The sequence below is a fragment of the Grampus griseus genome (genome assembly GCF_964374135.1).
Source record: "Grampus griseus genome assembly, chromosome: 5".
In the NCBI taxonomy this organism is placed as follows: Eukaryota; Metazoa; Chordata; class Mammalia; order Artiodactyla; family Delphinidae; genus Grampus; species Grampus griseus.
In genome coordinates this window covers 65988441-66008920 of record NC_138998.1, presented here as the reverse complement: position 1 = coordinate 66008920, position 20480 = coordinate 65988441, and the positions used below count along the sequence as shown (strand labels likewise).

The 20480-nt window shown below is 36.1% G+C and overlaps 1 protein-coding gene across 6 annotated transcripts in view; it reads right to left on the bottom strand.

The window, feature by feature from the left end:
* TP63 (tumor protein p63) overlaps positions 1-20480 on the bottom strand; it is a 228645-nt gene that overhangs the window by 137292 nt on the left and 70873 nt on the right. For 5 of the 6 annotated variants that reach the window (XM_082654523.1, XM_082654521.1, XM_082654522.1 and 2 more), the window contains 2 exons: positions 10532-10660; positions 9635-9767 (listed from right to left, as the gene is read on the bottom strand). The exons of the other annotated variant lie outside the window; for it this stretch is intronic. In XM_082654523.1, coding sequence (XP_082510649.1) covers positions 9635-9767; positions 10532-10660 — 262 coding nt within the window. The remainder of the gene's footprint in view (positions 1-9634; positions 9768-10531; positions 10661-20480) is intronic. 6 annotated transcript variants of the gene reach the window in all.

The following is a 20480-nucleotide window of genomic DNA, read 5'->3' as shown; positions in this document are numbered from 1 at the left end:
GTTGTTATGAAAATCAGCATAGGCAAGTAATAAAAAGATAATAATTTTCAATTGACTGTATATTTATACACCAGGAACTCTGAATGAAAACAAATCAGGTAATGAAAAAAAAATTCACAGTTCTCAAGGTTGATGATAGATATTATGTCCATCCATACAAAAGAGGAAGGAGAGACTCATAGAGATTATCAAGTTCACACAGCTAAAATTGGTAAAAACAGAATTCCAACTCTAGTATGTCTGACTATAAATCTCATGCTGTAATTCTAAAGTAAGTAATAAATTGTAAAGCCCTATATTAAATAGCAGGTAGTCAGTCATCAAAGTGAAAAAAAAAGTTGATCAAATCTGCCTGCACTAAACTCTAGTGGTTTTCTGGAAGACCAGAAAAGGGGGAGGTGGAGATGGGAAGAAGCAAGACACTTGGAAAGGAGCAAGGGAATGTATAGAAGTAACAAAAGGAGGACAGTAGGGGTGGTGAGGGTGGCTCTGGAAGCCTAAAGGAGATCAAAGTAGGAAGTGAATAGAAGGAAAATGGAGAGCTTGATGTGAGCTCTTCATATTAGTGTCAGACTTAGAGTTGGGTAACATCGTGCGTTTCTGGTGCCTAAGAGACCAAGACACATAGAAAATTATTGCTACTTGTATGAAATAGCCTTTCCACTTTTTGAGCCAAGAGAAGACATGCAGGAAGGAAGATTTAGAATGTTTGCGTGACTCAGGTAGCAATGCTGTTACCCAGTCCCTTGCAACTTGACTGGAGTGACTTACTTAAAAACACTTTTTTCACAGAGTATGTGTCATATATATACATATATATACATAATTCTATAATGTTAGAAAATATCTAGATGTTCAAATTGAGTTATATGTGAGTCAATGTGTGTGCATGTGTACACGTGTGTGCATGTGTGTGCGTGCACATGTGTGCATGTGCATGTGTGTGTGTAGAGACAGGGAGAGAGGAAAGAATGAGGGAGGCATGGAGGGAATGTTTATAACCTTTTGATCAATAAAAATTCAGCAAATTAAAGCTTTGACGTGGTTTATGGTCCTGCTTAGAAAATACAAGCATCTCTTTTTCTTTGAAAAAAATTCATTCTGATGAACAAAAGGATATTTGGAATTCCCTATTTTTTTCTGATAATATCCAGTCAGAACTGTAACTTTGTTACAAAGGAAGAACAATATCAATGATAAATATCATGTTCAATAAAACAGACTCTTCTCTTGAGTCCTTTAAAATGCTTTTGACAGTTGAAAGTAAAAATTTTACCGCTGTCTGAGGTAGCATTCAATGTACATAGATGTAATATATATGACAACTAAAACATCATGGGAAGGGTTATAATATCAATATTGTGGTAAGTTTTCTGCATTCCGTTTGAAGTGGTAAAATATTAATTCTCAATAGACTGTGAAAAATTATGAATATTTCAGTCTCTAGAGCAATCACTAAAAACTGTTTAAAGAGATATAGCCAGAACCAAAATAGAACAATTAAAATCAAATGCTAAAAATAGGTCAAATAATCTAAATGGCAGCAAAAAAAGGGAAACAGAAGAATAAAGGACAAAATAAGCTAAAAAATAAATGTTAGGTCAAAAAACTCCATATCAATAATTACATTAAATGTAGATGATGTAAATAAACCAATTGAAAGAGATTGTCAGAATGGATAAAAAATGATACAACTATCTACTGTTTAGAAGAAACTCAGTTCAAATATAATGATAAATACAGGTTAAAAGTAAAAGGATAGAGAAAAAAATTTACCACGCAAACATTAATCAAAAGAAAATTAAAATGGCTATATTAATATAAATAAACACAAAGTAGACTTCAGAGTAAAGCACACTACCAAGAATAAAGACAAATATTATACAATGATAGAAAGAAGATGTAACAAACTTAAATATGATGCACCTAAAAACAAAACTTTCAAAAACATGAAGCAATAACTGACAGATTTGAAAGGAGAGACAAATCCATAAGTAGAGTTGAAGACTTCAACACTCTTCTCTTAATAGAGAGAAGTAATTGAGTGCTAGTAATCAATAGAATTAGTAGACAGAAAATAAGCAAGAATATAGAAGAACTGCATAACATCATAAACCAACTGGATATAATCGACATTTATAGAACATTGCACCCAGCGAAAACAGAATACACAGTCTTCTCAAGTGCCCATGGAACATTCACCAAAATAAACGATATTTTGTCTCATGAAACAAAGCATAACAAATTAAAAAAATTTGAAATTATGTTTTCTAATCATAATGAAATTAAAGTAGAAGTCAGTAATGGAGAGATAACAAAATATCTAAGCACTTGGATACTAAACAACATGCTTGTAAATACACATAGGTCAAAGAAAAAAATCTTAAGGGAAATTAGAAAATATTTTAAAGTGAACAAAAGTGAAAATGCAACATATCAAAGTTTATGGGATGCAGCTAAAGCAGTGTTTAATGGAAATTTTATAAATATAAATACTAACATTAGAAGAGAAGAAAGATCTCAACTCAGTAATATAAACACTCAATTGAAACAACTTAAAAAAGAGCAAAATAAACCCAAAGAAGCAGAAGAAAGGAAATAAAATAAGACCAGAAATAATGAAGATAAAAACAGAAAGACAATACAAAATAACTGTAAAATTCAAAAGCTGAACTGCTTCTTTGAAAGATCGATGCAACTGATAAATCTCTAGCAAGACCGACCGAGAAACAGAGGACACAAGTTACCAATATTAGAAGTGAAACAGGAGGATATTACAGATCCCACAGACATTAAAAGGGTAATAAGGGACTACACCAAACAATTCGACATACATAAATTCAAAAACTTTGATAAATTTAACCAGTTCCCCAAAACCCACAATTTATGAAAACTTACCCAAGATTGAATAGATCATCTCAATAGTCCTGTAACTATTAAAGACACTAAATTTATAATTAAAGAACTCCCCAGAAAGAAATATTCAGGCCCAGATGGTTTCACTGGCCAAAGTCGACCAAACATTTAACAAGAAATAATGTCAATTCTACATAATCTTTATCAGAATATAAAGGATGCCTCACATAAAGCACAAATACAGAAATCACACTGAGGTTCATGAACAATAGCATTGCCGAGATGAAAAAGACTACACATCATAATTACTAACACCATCTCTCAATGGTGGGCTTAACCTTCATTTGCTTTAAACTGTAGTTTCCTCTCTATCACAGTCCAGAAACTTATTTTGACCATGCTGCACAGCATGTGGGATATTAGTTCTCTGACCAGGGATTGAACTCAAGACCCCAGCAGTGGAAGTGAGGAGTCTTAACCATTGGACCACCAGAGAAGTCCCCCCAAACTTTAAAGTCTATAGAATTCTATCTGGTCATATCATTTTGGATATTACAAACAATGCTGCAATGAAGCCTTCATTTCTGTATATGTTTGTGTGTTCGTACATATACTTATTTATATATTTTGGTTTTGTGGAAAAGACTTCTAAGAAGGGCACTTATAGACCAAAGGGTAAGTACATTTAACATTAAATAAATGAGAATGGGCAAACTGCCCACCAAATATACCAATTTATACTCCTACCAGAAGTAAAAAGGTTGACTGTTTCCCAACACTCTCACCAGTACTGGATATTATCAATAATTTAAACCTTGGCTGATCAAATAGATGATAAATAATCTTATTGTTTCAATTCACAATTTTTTATTATTAGAGAAGTTGAACATTTTATATATGTTAAACATCTGTGAATTACTTATACTCTTTGCCAAAGAGGGAGATTCATCTTTCTCTTATTATTTTATTTTATTTTTTTTGGCTGGGCTGAGCAGCTTGCAGGATCTTAGTTCCCTGACGAGGAATTGAACCCACGCTCCCTGCAGTGGAAACGTGGAGTCCTAACCACTGGATTGCCAGGGAATTCCCAGTTTTTAAGTGTTTAGTTTATTTGGGCAATTAAACCTTTGTCATGCGTTATAATTTTTTAAATTTATATTCTGTCTTTCTTTTCTATATACATTTCCCCTTACCCAAAATTTTCAGTCTTATCTTTTAAAACTTGTGAGCTTCACGTTATAGTTTTTTAAATAAATTACTTTCATAATGGTTACCTAAACTTGAACTACTCTTTGCTTTCCTCTTTTTGATCAATTTGACTCATATTTCAAAGCCTAAATGAAAAGCACCTCCTCTGTAACATATTGCCAGTTTTACTCAGGCACAACAAACCATTTCTTATGTGTCTTAAAAAAATACATACATTTGAGTACTTTTCAAAAGTAATTTTATACACACTTGACTTTCTGCTATATTATGGTCTTCTCAAGGCTAGAGACCATGATTTGTTCATCTGTATCACAAAGAACATAGCATACAGGAAAGTAAATTCTAAAGAAATGCCTGTGACTAGATCTCGTCTATACAGTCTACTTGAAATCTTATATAATCTTGGGTCACAGAAGATACAGGGTATTATGCTAGGTGCTGTGACCTAAGTCTTTCCAAATACAAAAACACTGTTTTTTGGTAGGTACAGGTGAAGACCCTTCATTTATAACTGGATGCTACAATAATAATTTACAAAAATGGATGGTTTTAGATAATTACCACGAAAATCCCTAGGGAAAAACCCAATTCAACTAAATAGGGTTTCCTTCAAAGTACAAAGAATAAAGAAATACAAAAGTAAGCGTTATATAGTTTCCATCCATCATTCCAGGAAAACATTTAAGTGTTAATATCATCGTCCGACCCTTAAGGACATGACAGGCATGCTTAGACAGCTTATAAATAAGGCAAAGCTGAGATATAAAGTAATACATTAGACCGCAGAATCAAGAAACAGTAAGGATCTTGGAAACATAGCCTAAATTGTAACATTTTTTGAGAAATCTTGTTCACCTCCATTTGCTAATCCAATGTAGTTTATTCTTCAGTGACACTAAAATCATCCTAATGATGGGGGCACACACATTCCTTGCAATTCATACTCCCTGTGTTCATAATCAGAGCAAAACATTAGGACTCCACTTCATGACTAGTTCTTAAGGTAAAGGTTGTTTCAAAAATCAATAAAAATGGGATGACATTCTCAATTTTAAGATTTTTGTCCTTAATAATCTGACAAGTCATTTCAAGTCCACAGATTCATATTTCTTGCATAGTGAAAGAATGCTTGGCAGGGATCCCAATTTTTTTTTATTATATGCAAGAGGAAGGTAATTTATGTGCAGAGATTTGGAACTATTTAGCTATTAACCTATACACAGAAAAGTGAAAATATGCTACCAAGTAATGGAAGAAAAGAGCCTCATACCAGTTGCAGCAGCTCTCAGTTTAGAAGGACTTAGGAATCTCCGAGGTTCCTAGTTCTTATTTTCCAAACCAGAACACCAGTTATTACACCCTGAGCTAGTCCACTGTTTTGCCATTCCTGTTGCTTAGGACTATCATTGTTATCTAGTCTCACCCATGTGGCCTCCTCACATGGACATCTATGAGGATGTTGGAATGGTCCTAAGACAAGGGAAAACCCAGGATTCATATAGAACTATACTTTAACAGCAATGTCTCAGTTTTATGGCAATGAAAACAGACCAGCCACAGACAGGCAAGTTTATTTTTTAAGTTCAGTCTCACTCCACTTGTACACTCCTTTCAATGCAGTTGTTCCCAAGTGATGTATTTTGTTTCCCCTACTGGCGAAACCCCATTTCATTTTGTTTTCCAGCTTTTCCTGAATCACTTCAATCCCTTGCTCCTTGCAAATATTTCTATCCTGCTCTTATTTCCTGATTTCTTGTTACCCTCGATCTGACATACAATTTCAAGTTCCAAGTTGCTAGTAAGTGATGGTAGAACTCTGTTCCATCATTCCTAGTTAGCAGTGGTGTCCTGTGCCTCTCCAGAGGAGGGAAAGGTGTGGTGACTCTCTCATGACGGAGGCACAGAGGTTTACCCACACAGATAAACCTCTGTGTTTTTCATAGAAAAAGAGGTACTCAAGAAGAAATAGAGGTCAAGTTCCTCTCAAATACAATACCTTAGAGAAAGATTGAGAAGAGAAAAGATTGTGCCCAGTAAGGTGGACAAAATACTGACACTGCTGCTGACTACACATGTCATCCTAGAAAAGTTTTTTAACCCCTTTTTAAATTTATTAATTTATAAAAAAAGGATAATAAGTGCTACCTCACAAAGTTCCGGGAAAGATTAAATAAAATATCAGACGCGTTAATCAACATCCAATAATGAAGCCTAAGAAAGCCGTAGCTTCGAAAATTTGTAATTCAGACATCCGAGAGGAAAATTTAGATCAATTTCAAATTGAATACTCTCAGTTTCAATCAGGCCACTGCTCTTATGAGCATAAGTAAAAATCAATTCCAAAAGAATCAACATCAAGTGTATATATTCATAGCTGATGCTCAGGAAAAATTTTGAATACCTATGAATAATCGTCTTAAATATTTCTTAAATAATAATAACCTAAAAAACCACAAGGCAGTGCATTCTTAGCTAACCAAGATACTTATCACAAGAGCAATTATATCTATGAATTTTCTTGGCTTTCTCTCCTTCATTCTTACCCTCTTCTAAGATCATTGTATAACTTAGCTGACACTTTCTCAGATACTCCACTAGGTTTTCTCCAAAGATTCCTTTAGCTATTTTGTAAAAGCACCAAAATGAACTTTAAATGACTGAAGTTTTAGAACTCAAATGGCAAATCAGGGTACTTTCAAGCAGAACTGGGGAAACAATGGAGGTAAAGAAAAAGCATAACACTTTTTATACGGACCCACTATAATCAAAAGGGAAGGAATACACGAGGAGGACAGGACAGGAAGTTTTGCTGCTGTGAATGTTGAAGCAGAGAATGGTCCCCTGATTGGTGATATCCTAGAGCTGTGCTACCCAATAAACTACCAACTAGCCACATGAAACAATGTAAATTTAAATTAACTAAAGTTACAGTTAAGTCCCTCATTTGCACTAGCCACATTTCAGATGTCCAAAGGAGCCATGTGGCTATTGGCTACTGTGTTGAACAATAGGAATATAGGACATTTCCACTGTTGAAAAAAAAATTCTTTTGAATAGGACTGTTTTAAAGAGAACATTTTGACTTTTTAGACAAGTCTCATTCTTATGACTTCAAATTCCTGGACTTCCTTGGTGGTCCAGTGGTTAAGACTTTGCGTTCCCAATACAGGGGGTCCGGGTTCAGTCCCTGGTCAGGGAACTAAGATCCCACATACCACAACTAAGCCCGTGCGCTGCAACTACTGAGCCCATGTGTTCTAGAGCCCATGTGCCACAACTAGAAAAGCCTGTGAGCCACAACGAAGAGCCCGCAAGCAGCAACGAAGACCCAGTGCAGCCAAAATAAATAAATAAATAAATAAATAAATAAATAAATAAATAAATAAATAATTTTTAAAAATTCCTGAGGTCCTACTATGGGCCAAACATGGTAACAAATACTGGGCATGACAAAATATGGTCCCTGTCTCCTTTAGAGACAGAGAAAGAAACAACTATAATATTGTGACATAAGTAATATGATTAAAAATATACCTAGGTTTCTTCAGAGGAATAGTCTCTAATTTAGGCTGGTAGAGAACAGTGATATGGAATCTTTTTCTAGAGAAGGTAAGGCAAGCTTGGTGTTGAGGGATGGATAGGGATTGGCTAGATAGGAGAAAAAAAATGAGATGTTCTCAAGGAGAAAATGTCTAATAAAACAAAGAAGAAACAACATGGAACATTAAGAAACCACATGTTTCAGTATGTGAAAAGATAATAAGAAGAAGAACTGTAAATAAAAAGTCTTGATTCTGCATTTTAAACTAAATAACTTGGTTTGCTTTTATGAGAAACAGAAAATCCCTGCTTGGAGAGAATATAAAAAGATAGGTAGCACCAGCCTAGGAAAACCTGTTAGCTTAGGAGGTGATATTATTAAATGAATTGGGGATATCTTAATTTCTAAGTCACTGTCAAATCAGAATTTATATATTTATAAATATTTATATTTAATTATCACACATTCCAAGGGCTTGCATTACCTGCCCCTTGGACTTATCTGTCAGTTTCCTTCTACTAGCTCAAGGATAATTGAGACTCGTATCCATATTAAGATGGAAGGGGCCAATGAAGAAATGTATTTTTCACTTATCAATTTGGTGACAAAATATCAGTGTATTTGAAAAGTTGCAATTTCTATTTTTGGTTGTGTCCTGTCCTCTTCCCCCACTTCCCCTTCTCCCAGTATTAAAAAGTACAATCTATATTAAAGAGTATATAGTGAGAATTCCAGGAAAATCTTACATCAGACCAGAGAGGCAAGGCACACCAAAACATCCTTCATCTGTACCATCTTTCAAATAAAGTAATTTGGTGACCACCCCCTCCCCCCACAAAAGAAAGTCATACCACTTTATAAAGTGCTCTCTTTAATCACATCAGCAGACACTCTGACACCCCACCCTCTTTCTAGCTCCTTTCGTTTCTATTTTTCTACAAATTTTTGTATTTTTATAGAAAACGCAGGAGGGCTTGTGTGGTGAATGAATGATTAAAAAAAAGAAAAGAAAACCCACCGGTTAGCATGATGGACTGCACAAATACAAGAAATTTCATCTAAACGCCTCAGAAAAATGTTTTACTATCCTTAACCCGTACACTCCTTAGCTGCCTGGGAGGTGTATGCATGTAAGATTTTGCCACTTTATAGAGGAAAAACTGAGGTCTAAGGTCATGAGGGACTCAGTGGTAAAGTCAGAAAAAAAGCCTATTTTATATATTAGTTAGCTTCTTTCCTCTTACTCCATTACTTGAATCTGTGTGTTTGCGTACAATTTACCTCATCCCCTGTCATTAAAGAAGGATAATTCTATGAGAGAGTCAGTTTGCCATAGTGGAAAGTACTTTGTATACAATTCAGATCTTGGCTTTGGTTCTGACTGTCTCCACCCACTGTAAAACATTGGGCTGGCACCATCTGCTCTAAGTTGGGATAGACATGAAGAGCAATTTAGATAAAGAATGCAAGGAGGGCTTCCCTGGTGGCGCAGTGGTTGAGGATCTGCCTGCCAATGCAGGGGACACGGGTTCGAGCCCTGGTCTTGGAAGATCCCACATGCCGCGGAGCAACTGGGCTCGTGAGCCACAACTGCTGAGCCTGCGCATCTGGAGCCTGTGCTCCGCAACAAGAGAGGCCACGATAGTGAGAGGCCCGTGCACCGCGATGAAGAGTGGTCCCCGCTTGCCACAACTGGAGAAAGCCCTCGCACAGAAACAAAGACCCAACACAGCCAAAAATAAATAAATAAACCAATGAACCGACGTTAAAAAAAAAAAAAAAAGAATGCAAGGAATTATCTCCAACCCCCTTCCCCATACCAGTGGAAACGTATGCATCATGAAAAGTTGAAGCAGACCCAGATCCCACAGCTCCTAATTATTTTTCTGCTAACCACATTGACTAGCTTTCCAATGGCCTTGCCCATTCAGAGCCACCTGCCTTTTCATGTGCCATGAAAGAGACAGGTATAACAGAGATGTGGATTGCATGGCCCACAGATTTAAAGGGGAAGCCCATGCCACTCACCCACATGGGGTCACTGAGGTCTGAGTCCTGCATGCGAATACAGTCCATGCTAATCTCGATCTTGTTTGTTGCACCATTTTCTGATGGTTCATCCACAAAGTTCAAGTCAATGGGCTGAACTGAACAGATGGGCCTACCATAAAGGAAAACAAAAGTGTGTTAAGTGTGGAAAGGGACTAAAACACACTCATTCAGTCGGTAACAATGAGCTCTATTTGCTTTAAAGTTGGCAAGGCTTGTTGACTGGAGTCAAAAACCCTAGGATTGAATCCTGGCTCAACCAATTACCAGATGCGAAATCTCTGGCATTCCAAATCGAAGCCCTATTTGTAAAATGGGAGTCATGATCCTTGCCCTCATCAAAGAACTGCTAGGTGGAACACAGAACAGAAGGAAAGTATCAGGGACATACCCTAACCTTGTGGGTCCCCAATGCTCTGATATTGTTTCATCTTTCCCTTAATTTACTCACATCTCCAAACCTGATCTGAAGAAGGAGATCTTTTCCTAGCAAGGCATACAGACCAACAAAATTTAGTGTTTTATTTTCTCAGAGGGTATTTGCAACGTAACAGTAAATGAGAATCTTTAAGCCAAAGGAACAAATTTGAGTATCAGAGAGTCACTGGGGAAGTTATTTTGGGTTAGGTAGGAGAGGCTTCTGATCCTCCACAATTATACCACCTTAGAACAATAATGATCTTTTGGTGCTGGAAATTGAATAAATCTCCACTGAATTTTGAGCACAGAGATACTATTGCAGGGAATATTTTTTTTCCCAACAACATTAACTGATTTTTATTGATTCTAGAAACATGCCCTAGTAAGCAATACTTCGACCATCCACAGTTACCTGTTTATAATAGTTCAACAGTTTTTTGCTTATCTGATACTTACTGTTCCAGAAAATCCCAGATGTGCTGGAAAACCTCTGGACTGAGGAATTCACTTGTCTGTGTGCTCTGGGACATAGTGGATCGGTAATAACTTTCTTTCCAAGAGAAATGGGCTGGGGTTTCTACGAACCTTAAAAGGACAAAAATGAAACTAGGATTATAGTTTCTGTACTTAGGATACTGGATATTAAAATTAAAGTATAGTCAATCAAAAAAATCAAGTGAATCTTCAAAATCATGCAGGGATACACAGTAAATTTTACAAGTTACACGACCAGTGTTTCTTTAGGCAGTGGCAAGGATCCCATTTTGCCATAAAATCAGGCAATCAAGTCTTCTATCAAAGCTCTTCATTCTTAAATAATAATGTTGTTGCTACACTCTGCACCTCCACTATCCATCTATGTTCTGCCGATTTCAAAAAGAAAATAAACATTCCCTCATTAAGTCTGACAGCGAGTCTGACCTATTATTAAACCCGTTTCATAAATGTCCCAACTGATTATCTGCCCATTCAGCCTCCAGCAGGTAAAAAGTAAAATCAGAAAATGAAAATGAGTTCAGAAAACTTAAATTTCACCCTCAGATACAGAAGAGATATAATGTATATAAACTTAGTTTGTAAACTGCAAAAGGGTTGTGTAGATAATGGTGTTGTTATCACTATTAACAATATTAATGTGTGAATAATAACAAAAAACAAGATAAAAAAAAAATTTCACCCTCAGCATAATCACCCCCCTCATAACTACCATCTTAGCATCAGGCCCAGGGACAATAAACTCAAACCTCTAGATCCAGTTTTTTTTTAATCACCTGTTACGTATCTTAATGTGTGTGGGGGTGGTTTTTAACCGGAGTATACAGTTCAAAACTTTCACGTCAGACCAAGGGATAAGCGAACATCTGAATAGATTGCAAATGAAAGGTATTTCTGTTTGTTTCATTTTGTTGTAGGATCCTCAAGTTTGCCTTTACTTAAAATAAAAAATTAAACTCGCTCCCTGTACCTGTGAAAGAAAACACGAGCTTTCTCAGGAGACGCCTTCTCCAAATCTGCATTTTATGTGCATATCTCATCTTAGGATGTGATTCATTGTGATTATCAGTAGACTAATTTTACTCCAGGATGAAATTAGCTAAGCTCTTAATCATTACTGTTATTATTATAGAGAGTTAAATAAATAGTGTAATAGGACAGTCAATCACCTTAAGTTTGCAAATGAATGATCTGGTCTAGTTACATAATAGAAGATAATAGCATTGGATTTATTGTTGATGATTTTTAAGCTATATGGAGATGCACATTCATTTACTAAAGTCAGATATATAGAGAACATCTATTATTTGCCAAGAAGATAATGGGCACTGGAGATAAAAAGTGAATAAGACTATGTCACCTTCTAGAAGGTCCTGGTAGAGAAGGTAAAGCAGGAAAACAAATCCCTAATAAATGTATTAAAAGTGTGCATAATATTATAAAAGCACAATGATGAAATATATCACCTTATCTGATGGATCATGGAAAGAGCCCTAAATAATGAGAAGAAATCAGTCAGGCCAGATAAGGACTAATGGTGCAGAGTGATCAGTCTATGGCACTGTTAGCACAGTGTAAAAATTTGGGGCAGAGAATGCCAGGAGATAAAGCTGGAGAGGGAAGTAGAAATTTATGTGATATGTTTTTTAAAAAGCTTAAATATTTCAATACGCCTAGTGAGTATTGAAGAATTTTTTGTAAGATATTTTAAATGAACTTTCTATTTAGAAATAATTGTAGATTCACATGCAGTTGTAATAAAAAATATAGAGATTATCCATGTCCCAGTTATCCAGTTTTCCCCGATGGGAAGTAACATCTTGCAAAACTACCATATAATAGCTTGCAAAACTATCATATAATATCAGAACCAGAATATTAACATTGATATAATCTATTGATCTTTTTCAGAAATTCCCAGTTTTATTGTACTTTACTATGTGTGTGTCTATGTGTGTGTGTATTTATTTGTATATAATTTTTTATCACATATGTAGGTTAGTGTATCCATCCTTACAGTATTAAAGGATTTGAAGCATTAGATTGAAATAGGATATGTCTTACATTGATAAATCCAGAAGTTGTATAGAGGAAGGATTTATAGCTTATTGGTTTATGGGCAAAGTTATTTAGGAGGTTGTTGCACAAGTCCAGGTAAGACAATAGGATGATAGAAGTGGGGATGGAAAAGATGGAGAAAATTTTAATTATTAGTGAAAAGGTTGTCAGATATTGTTTATGTTACTGACAGAAGAAGAAGGAAGAGTAGAGTCAAGGATGACTTCAAGTTTCCAGCTTTCTTAGACTGAGTGGTTGATGATTCCACTAACTAAATCAGTAAACACAGTTGGAAGATCCAGCTTGGAAAGAAAGGAGCGATGATGAGATCCATCTTAGCATGTTAAGTTTGAAGGACCAATGGGATATACAAAAAGTGAAGCAGACAGTTGAATAAACTTTAAACTCTGGGGAGAGAAATGGGCTAGAAGTTTAGAAACAGAAATCTTCATCATAGGGTGAAAATAAATCCATGAGAGTGAATACAATGACCTTTGCAGAGCAGGTGCAATGAGGAATGAGAAAGTTTGCCTTGTAGAATTGGAAACAAGAGTGGCTATCAGAGTTTATGATGTCCCTGATGGGCACATCTAGAAAATCTGTCTATAATTAGGAAAGCATCTGAAAATCCAATATCTTTAAATTGAAAGGGTAAATTAATTTTCTTTGTTTCTTTTTTTGGAGTTGGAACCCAGACTTGGTTTATACACTCCCAACTAGTGAGTAGAAAGGAAATAAAATTTAATAGATCTAATACTGACTGACAGTTAAGAAGATTTCTCCCATAGATGGTACTTTTGAATATGTTTGATTTACATTAAAATTTTTCTTCAAATAAAATAGGAGAAGGAAGTGGGGAGAATAAAAGTAAAAACAATTCTTAACCAGTGACAAAAATGGAGGTGAACAAATCTATGAATTATTCAAACTCCAAAAATAAACAAACTGTCATATGGATTGTCATGTACATGGACCCATAAGCATGTCCCTAATATCCAAAGACCTTAACGCTATGACTGGTAGCCTGACAGCCAGGTGAGCACTAGAAGGTGAACTCAGCAACATGAAGTAGATTCTCAGTAACAGTGATGTTCAGTATGTGACATTCAATATAAAAAAGGAGAATTTTTTCTTAAAGTTGGCAGAAACATAGGTGTAGTTTCAAAGAGACTGACAGTTAACATAACCTAGATCTTAAGTAACAGGCAGTATGGGGCTGATTCAAAAAGAAAGAAGGATCTTAGATGGAAGTAGACACTGTCACTTTCCCCTAAAGCAAAAGAGAGAAAAATACTGTTGGCTCCATAGTCACTTAGTGTTTCTACTTCTTTCACTATTTCTACATGGAAGTTCTGGTTTCTTTTTGTGCTTACTCTGCTATTTCTTTGTTTCATATTTTCCCTCTAGTTTCTCTTTGACTTCTAAAAGACCTTCCCTGTATCTCTGATGTCACCATTAACCAGCTCCAACACCTTGGAAATGCCCCTCAGATCTGTGAGCTTCAGTTTCCTTGAATGTGACATAAGGATCATCATCTCTACTCCACTGCCTTTCAAATGCCTACCCAATCCTCAGTGCTCTCCTGCTCACAACGTATTTCCTGGTTGCTTATTTGAAATATAATCTTGTTTCTTTAAATTTTCTTGGCCTCTTGTTGGATCTAGTCAATGCTAGCGTTTTGCTTGTGTTACAATTACTATAGAGGATTTTAAGTAATTCAGGGCTAAGCCTATATCTCCCATCTTTGCATTTCTTGCAGTTTGATAGTTCCTTGAGGTTAGAGTGGAAGGAACATGGGTTTTGGAGTGAGACAGACTTGGATTCAAATCTCAGGTTACCGTTGGCATTCTATGCGGCCATTCCCAAGTTATTTAACGTTTTTGTACCTTACTTTTTTCAACTATGCTTCCTTCACAGGGTGGTTGAAAGCCTTACTTGAAAGGTTTACTTAAAGAAAATGTATTATACATTTTCACATTTACACAATCAATACATTGGTTCTATTAGGTCAAATACTATATAATTTGTATCCAGGCAATACTTAACTGAATTGAGCTAATTAAATAGTGTATTTGAAAAGTCTGCAAAAAAAAAGTTGCAAAAGTGTCACACAGAAGTAATTACATTAAACCAGAATTATCCCTCATTTCAATCCAGTTCAAACCTTTCATCCTGTTATCTGTGTCCTTGGACCAAAACAATGCCCCCATCACCTCTCAGTTTCTCCTAGATCACCTTTGTCTCAGGCTTGCTACATTAAACTGGGCAACTTCCTGCCCCAGAGCCTCAGGCATCAAGAGGGCTTTATAACAAAAGACAGGGGTGGGCTGTGGGATAGGTTGGTGGTTATCAAGTTGTGTTTCATGAAACCCTAGGTGCCTCAGTGTATTCACCAGATGTAAAGACATGGCCATACTGGTAGATCTCTCTCCTTAACACCATGAAGTCTGTCTTTTGCCTGTCTAAGGTGTATTAGGGCTCTGAGCAAGATTTCATTTGCAGAAAGGGTTCTGTTAAAAAAAACAAATCAGTGGTCTAGGCTTGAGGATCTTCAAGGTCTCTTCTTTGCAAACCCATTATTGATTTCCATTTCTGAATAAATATGTAAATGATTTTTGAGAGAAAGGAAGGAAAGTGATCCGTTGGTGTCATAGGGCAGGAAGAATGAGGTAAAGTCCTACCTATCTTCCAACATTTTGCCTTTGGGTGAATCTCAGTATCAATTCACTCATAGACCAATCACTGTTCAAGTGGTTTCATTAAACCAGCCGCATAGCACAGGGAGATCAGCTAGGTGCTCTGTGACCACCTAGAGGGGTGGGATAGGGAGGGTGGGAGGGAGATGCAAGAGGGAGGAGATATGGGGATATATGTATATGTATAGCTGATTCACTTTGTTATAAAGCAGAAACTAACACACCATTGTAAAGCAATTATACTCCAATAAAGATGTTAAAAAAAAAAAAGTCACACCCAAAGACAGCAAGCCTTAAGTCTTTTTTTTTCTTTTCAGCTTGTTTTTCCTGGAAAATAAAGAGGAAGGAAGGAATGAAGGAAGGAAGGAAGAAAGAAAGAAAGGTCCTACTGTGTAGAAATGACCTGAAAACACCAAGGGGTATCTGATAACAGCCTGTATTCCCTCTCACTTCTCCTGTTCTTTCCTAAAAGTCATCACTGGAGTCTGTCTAACATTTAGGTTCTTTCAGCTCTCCTGAAAAGTCTCCAAATCTCTAAAATTTCAAAGTTCAAAACAACCTTAGTGTTATAGATGGATTTTAGAATGAATAGATCTCAAAGACCATCCAGCGCAGTTTTTCATATATATATGAAAATACATATATATATAATAAATACATCATATATTATATGTATATATATAATATATGGAAAAGCTGAAATCTGAAAAGAAATCAGTTCATTCTGCTATGTTATACTCAACATCGGTCTTTATTCACAGTCCAGTAAGAATAAATTTATGTATCAGATGTTAATTCTCATCATGAATTACCCAACTCAGCTTCTTGCAGCAGTTCCCATTAGTTTTTCTGAATATTTAAAGCCTCCTTAGTTCCCTTTAGATCATCCAAACTTAAAGTTATAAAACTAGGAAATATACTGGATTCTAGACAAACATCCCCTAATTCACTTAATGAAATAAAACAGCAGTTAGTAGCGATGCAGATGAGAAGAACATGGGCTGTTCCTAGATTTCCTGACTCAAAGGTCCCCTTGACTGGGTGTCAGCTGTTCTGCTAGAGAGAGAATCTGGCACCAGAAATCTCCATGAGAACAGACCTGGAGGGGCCGCCTCACCAACTGCTCTCACAGGTGGGAAGATGGGGTCACACATGAGTTTAAATCTTCGAGGACCTCATAGAATGTCAATGTTGGCTGTGATCTCAGAGTCTGTCTAGTCTTGCTCCCTTATTTCATAAGGAAACTGAGGTCTAGACCTGAAGAACTTACCCTAGGATCCACTGTTGTGCTGGAGTACTGGCTAATGAAAGCAGACTGCTAAATTTTCTGGAATTTTCCTAGCTAGTTGTTAAACACAATTATTATTATTATTTATTATAAAATATTAAACTTAAATAATTTAGAAAAACAAAGATAACAAGTACTCAAAACTGATCACTTCCTAATTATTTTACCATTATCTCTGTTCCTGAAATACATTTAAAAAAATAATGTAGTGAAATTGCTCAGATTTTTAAAAAATAATAAAATTTTCTGTAAAATTTGTTGCTGCCCTTCTTTAATACTGTATCTCAAGTAAAGGTTTATGTGCAAATGATTCAACAATATATATATTGAGTATCTATTATGTAGGGAATGAATGAGACGTTACTTTTTTGAAAGTTTTTCATAGTTTAGTGTTGGAAATAAAACACCTTCAATGTTTGTCTAATTTTTACCTTTTGTGCTCCAACTCCTAATTTCCCACTGGACTACGGCCTTCCCAAGGACAGGAAAGCCAGACTAGGTCATTCATTTTGGCTTGTGCTCTACTTGCTTGGTGACTAGCAGGAAAGAACTACCATTGGTTGTGCCAGGATTTCACTTCATAGGCCCTGCTTTTCCAGTTTACATATGACCATCTTTAGGCTCAGAGAAGATAAGGAAGTTGTTCAAGGTCTCTCAGCTAGTGATAGAGCTGGAATTTAAATTTAGGATTGTATAACTTCAAAGCTCATTCTTAAATAAATTACATATATGACTTCTAATTTTCATTCACAATATGAAGGTTTCTTCACAGTTAGAATGTTTCTTTTCTATAAGAGAACAAAATAGCCTACTAATTCTGTTTCATCACAATAATTATCCTTGGCACTCAAAATAAGTAAGAAATGGTGTGGGAAAATTAGTACTAATCCGTGAGTGATATTAAAGAATATCCGGCCTTTCTGCAGATTTTCCATCTTGCCAGGAGTAGCTGACAAATGTAGTGTAAGAAAAGACAGCTGAGGTCTCTGTTGCCCACCATCGGGACTAGAGTACTCAGATACTCTGGGAATGTCCCCAGTTCTCAGATAAATGTTGTTAAAAACTCTGAACATGGGGAAAGGGGGAGGAGGGATACATTGGGAGATTGGGATTGACATATACACACTACTATATATAAAATAGATAACTAATAAGAACCTACTGTATAGCACAGGAAACTCTACTCCATACTCTGTAATGACCTATATGGCAAAAGAATCTAAAAAAGAGTGGAGATATATCTATGTATAACTGATTCACTCTGCTGTACAGCAGAAGCTAACACAACATTGTAAATCAACTATACTCCAATAAAAATTAATTTAAAAAAACCTCTGAACATGGCTTCTCATTCTTTCTTCCAAACTTACTTCCATCCATCCATCCAATCGATCAACCCATCAAATTATGTCTTAAGTTTGTATTACCAACCTCTCTGGATCTTTTCCAGAGCAAGTCTTCTGGTTGGCCTCAACAGCATTCTAAATCACACAATTTCTTTTATATTTTTCGTTCAGAAACATTCCCATAGTTTCAGTTTACTCTGCTATTATCATCATTATCATTATTAATTGTCATGCTTAATTTTAAGGATGCTGAAGAACACCCAGATGTCTTTTAGTAAACTGCCTCTTCATTGTACCCAGCAGTGCCCAAGAGCCCTGGAGGAGTAAATTTATTCAAATACTTGAGATGAATCCACCTTCAGGAAGTCACTCACATAATCTAAATCAGGCCCATTAAGAATTTTTTTTTGTTGGGTGGAAATCTTTTCTTTTCAGCTTCATGTTGAAAAATGATTGGTCTCTTCCTTATCTATTCACCCCAAAGTCAAACCTATATCCCAGCTTCACTTTTGGCAAACAAAATTTAAATGAGTAAGGAGAAAGTGGGGAGGGGAGTAATTTAGGAGCTTGGGGTTAACATATACACACTACTAAATATAAAACAGATAACCAACAAGGACCTCCTGTATAGCACAGAGAACTCTACTCAATATCTTGGATTATTCTGTAAGTGAAAAGACTCTGAAAAAGAATATACTATATATATATCTGAATCATTTTGCAGTACACCTGAAACACAATATTGTAGATCAATTAAGAAAAAAAGGAAAAAAACCTAACAAAAAAAATTCAATGGGTAAATTGCTTTTAGAGCATATCTTATGCCTTAACATTTTTGATTTGTCACAATTTAAACAACAAAGTAACATAACCAAGGAATTCCTTTTTATATCATATTACTGAACTGATAAACTTAATTCTTAAGAAACTCTCTTTTGTATTTTTCAACATTCATTTCTTCTCCTTTCTACCATAGTTAATTAACCACCCTTTCATCTTCAGAAGACTTTTCCCTTCTCATCGCTACCTGTCTGAAGACCTGATTGCCCACAGCTCGTTTTTCTTATAATTCTTTACTGAGCACCCCAGGCCCCAAATTCTCTCATCAAAGTCTGTATATCTAGTGTCAATCACCAGTTTTTAATTCTGAGGTGAATTCTTCCTCTCTTAAGAACCATATCCTCTAAGATTCATATTTTGTGCCCCACTCTTTGTCCTAAGCATTTGCAGCCTTAAAGGTAAGATTTCTCTGACTTATAGCCCCCTTCTCTCACACTCCCAATTCCCACTGAATCTTCTTCCTGCCTTCATTTCTTTTGTCAGAATTCTCTCCTAACCTATGTATGATCATCTGTCTAGACCAACAGCATTTTCATCAGGTTACATTTCCCTAACTCAGAATTTACAGTCTCTCATCTTTGTGCCCTGAACAAAACCCAATCAGACCTTGCCCCTCATATCCTTTATTCCTTTGGGCTGAACCCCTTTTGCAAATCATTCATCCAGCTGTATCCTACATGTTAGTTTTCAGCCAGGAGCCTTTTCAGATTACAACCTCTTATACTCCACTATATTCCCCCAAGCTTTATTATTTACATTTGCCAACACCCAGTACCAAACTCAGCTCAGAAGGGCTACTGAAATAGACTGAATGTCTGTGTCCATCCCAAAATTCATATGTTGAAACTTAATCCCCAATGTGATTGTATTTGGAGGTGGGGTCATTGAGAGGTGATTAGGTAATGATGGTAGAGTCGTCATGAATGGGATTAGTATTCTTATAAAAGGGGCTCCAAGAGACTTCTCCTGCCCCTTTCACCATGTTAATTTTCAGAGGCATGACAGCCATCTATGATCTAGGAAGTGAGACCTCATCAGACACTGAATCTGCTGGTGCCTTGATCTTGGACTTCCCAGCTTCCAGAACTGTGAGGAATAAATTTCTGTTGTTGCTAAGACACCCAGTTGGTGGTATTTTGTTATAGCAACCCAAATGGATTCATAGAACTACAATTTTTTGTTGTTTTTTGTTTGAGTTCATTTCCTCAATTTGGCGCGCTTCAAGTATTTTTGTCCTTAGTCCATTCTATTGTAATTTACTCATGTTGAAATGGTATTGCCCCAACTAACAAGTGAGGAAGTGGAAGTCAAGAACGATCTTTTTGATCTCCTGGTTCTTACAACAACAACAACAGAATAGGAAAGGACTTTACTTCTCAGCATGTATACTTTATAACTGAGGACTCATGGGGATTTTATTGATAGTCCCACAGGAAGTCCATAGGGCCTTAGTGCTAAGCCCCAGCCTTCCTGGATCCCACTGCAATGCTCTGCAGAAAGAAAGTGTACATTTAAAATTTTTCACCAGCTGAGCTGTCTCTCTAAATCCATGAACTTAAAAAAATGTTATTGTCACGCATCACTCTCCTATAATAAATTTATCACTTAATACTCTGATCAACTCAACCTGAAATCTGGCATCTGGTAGAAGATCATGATAAGGGAGACTTGAGTCCACCTTA